The sequence below is a fragment of the Helicoverpa zea genome, chromosome 26 (genome assembly GCF_022581195.2).
Source record: "Helicoverpa zea isolate HzStark_Cry1AcR chromosome 26, ilHelZeax1.1, whole genome shotgun sequence".
Lineage (NCBI taxonomy): Eukaryota > Metazoa > Arthropoda > Insecta > Lepidoptera > Noctuidae > Helicoverpa > Helicoverpa zea.
Window position 1 is genome coordinate 8944035 of NC_061477.1, and position 4646 is coordinate 8948680.

The window sequence follows — 4646 nt, forward strand, 5'->3', positions numbered from 1 at the left end:
CACAATATGCACCTTCAGGTAACTTTAAATACACTTTTTCATCAATTTCACCATATAGGAAAGCACCTGTAACATCCATTTGACTGATTGGCAAGTTCAATTTTGTTGCTATACAAACAAATAACCTGAAAGTTGACAATTTAGCTACTGGTGCATATAAATCACATAGTTCCATTGTATCACACTGCTCAAAACCTCTCGCCACTAGTCTAGCTTTATATTCTAAATTATTATTAGAGTTTTTGATTTGAAATACCCACTTACTACTTACAGTCTTATCAGTTACAGGTTCTTCACAAACAGTCCAAGTATTATTTTCCTTGAGGGTATTCAATTCTCTCTGTATTGCTTCTCTCCATTTACCCGCATCTTTCCGTTGCATGGCATCTTGGTAAGTCTTTGGTTCATTTCCCTCAACAAAGACATGATGACACCTGTAAAATGAAGTCTGTTTCCTAAGTCGAGTACTCTTCTCATGTGTCTGTATCTCTCCATTATCATCATTGCTGATCTCGTCATCACTGGAACACGGTATGTAGATACTGTCACTTTCGCTAGACATATTAAGTGTCTCCTCTACCTCTACCTCTTCCTCTTCAGTCTGTGCTTCTTCTTTCTCCATACTCTTTCCTTGATCTTCAGCCTTCTCTCTGTGTTTAGAATTTCCTTGACTAGTGTCATTCTTCTCCTCCATTGTAGTGTCCAGCATAACTAATTGCTCCTTTTGTTTTTCACCTTTTTCTAGAAATACAACATCTCTCTTTACCTCAACAGTGTTCTTTTCTGAAAAGAATATCCTGTAGCCCTTGACGTTTTCCTCGTAGCCGACCATGATTGCTTTCTGCCCTTTAGGATCCCATTTTCTTCTCTTTTCCTTTGGAACATGGACATACACAGGGTTTCCAAAGATTTTAAGGCTCGTTATATCAAATTGTTTGCCTGTCCACGTTTCAAATGGGGTCTTTCCGGTTTCATTGCTTTTACTTGTTCTATTTAGTACATATGCCGCAGTATGAACAGCTTCTGCCCACAGCTTCTTGGGTAAACCTGCAGCACACAACATTGTACGTGCTGTTTCTATTAGAGTTCGATTCTCTCGTTCGGCCTTGCCATTTTGTTCCGGAGTGTATGGAACCGTGGTTTGATGGATTATTCCACGTTTTTCAAACAAACTTTGAACTTCTTTGTTCACAAACTCTAATCCATTATCACTTCTAAAACACAGTACTTTGTTTTTGGTTACATTTTCAGCCTTGTACAAAAAGTTCTCAATACATTTCTTAACTTCATCTTTGCCTTTAACAAAATACACTGTCCTGTAGTTAGAAAAGTCATCCTTCAGAATTACGAAGTATCTGGATCCTCCCACGGACGGCACCTCCATAGGGCCGCACGTATCTGCGTGTATTAACTTGTAGCGACATGAAACGCATACAACCTTTTCGACTGGCAACCTTCAATAGTCATGAAGAAAAATACAATACGTTCAAATGTCAAATTCAAAATTTTAAATTTTCAAAAGCTGATTTTCGTTGTCGCAGGCGTACACATATAAATAGGGCGCCGCCCGTTTAAATAAATCAGTCGACACAAAATCTTCGTGTGAAATTCATCTCCTTAATTGGTGACCCCGACGTGATTGATCGAGAAGACGCTCCGTGAGTAGAGCCATCGACACCATGACGTCGAGACCAAATGAAGAATTCGTCGACGCTCAGGGCGGTATCACGGCCAGCAATGACGTGGCCACGATATCCCTGCCGGCAAGACTTCCACCGTTCTGGCGACAGAATCCTCGGCTGTGGTTCGCGCAATTTGAAGCAGCTGTCGCCGCCAGCAAACTAGGAGATGAACAGAAATTTAATCTTGTCGTTCCACTACTGGGTTGCAACAACCTGGAATTAATTACGGATCTAATACTGGAGCCTCCGGCTACCGGCAAGTACCAGACTTTGAAGGAAAGACTGATAGCGACTTTTCAAGAGTCTGACGATCGCCAACTGCAGAAGCTGTTGAGTGGCCTCGAACTCGGCGATCAAAAACCAAGCCACCTTCTTCGGAGAATGCGTGATCTCGGCGGAAAATTATTGTCCCAAGAAGCACTTAAGGTTATGTGGCTGAAGCAGTTACCCGCATATGTGCGCTTCGTACTTTCCATCAACACGGAATCATCGCTTGAAACCATAGCTGCGATGGCCGACAAGATGCTCGAACAATAAGAACCTGCTTCAATCGCCGCCGTCGCTACAAATGACCCATCCACTTCAGCCGACGGTGCTCAACAAAACGTCATAACCAACCTACAGATAAACATACTTTCGAAGCAAATCGAGAAGTTAACACTTGAAGTCGCCGAGCTACGTTCAAGCCATCGGCGCGCGACATACCGCCGCCACCCTCCCTCCCGTTCTCGCTATCGCTCATCGTCGCGTCAACGCAGCGTTTCCCGCCAAAATCGAGCATCTGGCAAGCCGAGCGACGATAATGGGTTATGCTACTATCACTTCAGATTCGGCAACGATGCGCGCAAATGTGAATCACCCTGTTCCAGATCTAAGCCGGAAAACTAAATAATACATCGACCGCGGCGGAGGTCGATGTAAACCAAACTAGCCGCCGCTTATGTGTGACCGACATCGTCAGCAGAGAGAAATTCCTCATCGACACAGGAGCGGACATATCAATATTGGCCGCTCGCAATGCAAAAAACTCAAAGCCCGCAAAAACGGCCTTCAAATTATTCGCTGCCAACGGCACAGAAATTCGTACCTATGGAGAGCGCACTCTAGAGCTCAACCTAGGCTTACGAAGAAGCTTCAGGTAGACTTTCGTCGTCGCCAAGGTGAAGACTTCAATACTAGGCGCAGATTTCTTAGTTCACCACAAATTACTAGTCGATCTTCACCAAAGAAAACTCATAGACCGAGTGACCGATCTCAGTATAAGTACAATAAGAATAAACAACTGCGAGGAAACCGTCTTCACGATCAATCACGACCACGCCTACCACGACCTTCTAAAAAAATATCCTGATGTACTGCGACCTATATCACTAAAGACGCCAGCCAAACATAACGTCACACACCATATAGAGACAACCGGCCCTCCAATATTCTCTCGGCCGCGCCCTCTTCCTCCCGACAAGTACAAAGCTGCGAAACTCGAGTTCGAACGCATGATAGAGATGGGAATATGCAAACCATCATGCAGTCCGTGGGCGAGTCCACTCCATGTTGTCAAGAAAAAAGATGGTTCACTACGAGTATGCGGAGATTATAGAAGACTCAACGCAGTCACCGTTCCCGACCGATACCCCATACCGAGAATTCAAGATTTTACATACCAACTTCACGGCAAGAAGATATTCTCAAAACTCGATCTGAAAATGGCATATTATTGGATTCCTATCGCAAAAGAAGATGCACAGAAAACGGCAATAATAACACCATTTGGCCTTTTCGAATTCAACTGCATGACTTTCGGCTTAAGAAATTCCGGTCAAACCTTCCAACGCTTCATGCATGAAGTCCTTCGAGGACTAGACGACATCGTATTTTGTTTCGTTGATGATATGCTGGTATTCTCGAGAAACAAGGAAGAACATCGCCAGCACTTACAAATGGTACTCGAACGCCTAGATTCCTTCGGCGTCAGTCTAAACATTGGAAAATGTGAATTCGACAGGGAAACCATCGAATTTCTCGGATACGAAGTCTCGTCAGAAGGAATTAAACCTACTCAGAATCGAATACAAGCAATCGTTAACTATCCGAAACCTCAAACAGTTCAAGAACTGCGAAGATTTCTTGGAATGGTGAACTTCTATCGCAGTTGTTTACCTCATCAAGCTGAAAGTCAACACGAATTGAACAAATATCTACATAACAGCAAGAAAAACGACAAAACTCCGATTAAATGGTCACAAGAGGCAGAACAAGCTTTTGAGAAATGCCGACAAAGCATACTCGAAGCAACAACGCTAACGCACCCGATTCCCAACGCGCCGCTAAGTTTATACACTGACGCATCGAATACTAGCATCGGCGCCGTCCTTCAACAAAAGGTCGACAACGTTTGGAAACCACTGGCATTTTTCTCAAAATCCATGAGCGAAACTCAACGAAGATACAGCGTGTACGATCGCGAATTATTAGCCATGTACACCGCTGTTCAACATCTTAGAAGATTGATAGAGGGCAATCACCTCACAATATTCACCGACCACAAACCATTAACTTTCGCGCTAACAAGAACGCCTAGCAGCAGTGATACTCCAAGACGAGAACGACAACTCCACTTCATTAGCCAGTTTTGCACAAAAATTCAATACGTGCACGGTGATAACAACGAAGCTGCCGACGCTTTATCACGCATAGAAGAGATAGATTTCTCACACGCTACCATTGATTACAATCAACTCGCCCAAGACCAGGAAAAGGACGACCAACTGAAATCCTACATGGCCAACCCAAAACTCAAATTTTCACGCATCCGATGGCCAGGAGGTCAACGACCCGTCGTATGCGAGACATCTACCGGCAACATTCGTCCCTACCTACCAGTGGCTTATCGTTTTGCAGCCTTCAAAGCACAACACGAACTAAGTCATCCGGGAGTACGAACATCTCGAAAAACAATGTCTGCAA

At 44.0% G+C, this 4646-nt stretch overlaps 1 protein-coding gene across 1 annotated transcript; it reads left to right on the plus strand.

Annotated features, from left to right (window-relative positions):
- Positions 1 to 1679: 1679 nt before the first annotated feature.
- On the plus strand, positions 1680 to 2219 carry LOC124642896. The gene has a single exon (XM_047181644.1). It carries the CDS (start codon positions 1680 to 1682, stop codon positions 2217 to 2219), a length of 540 nt encoding a protein of 179 aa, XP_047037600.1.
- Positions 2220 to 4646: the final 2427 nt, after the last annotated feature.

Bases quoted from the DNA above. Each gene is read 5' to 3' on its own strand.
- LOC124642896 (XM_047181644.1), top strand. From the start codon at position 1,680: ATGACGTCGAGACCAAATGAAGAATTCGTCGACGCTCAGGGCGGTATC.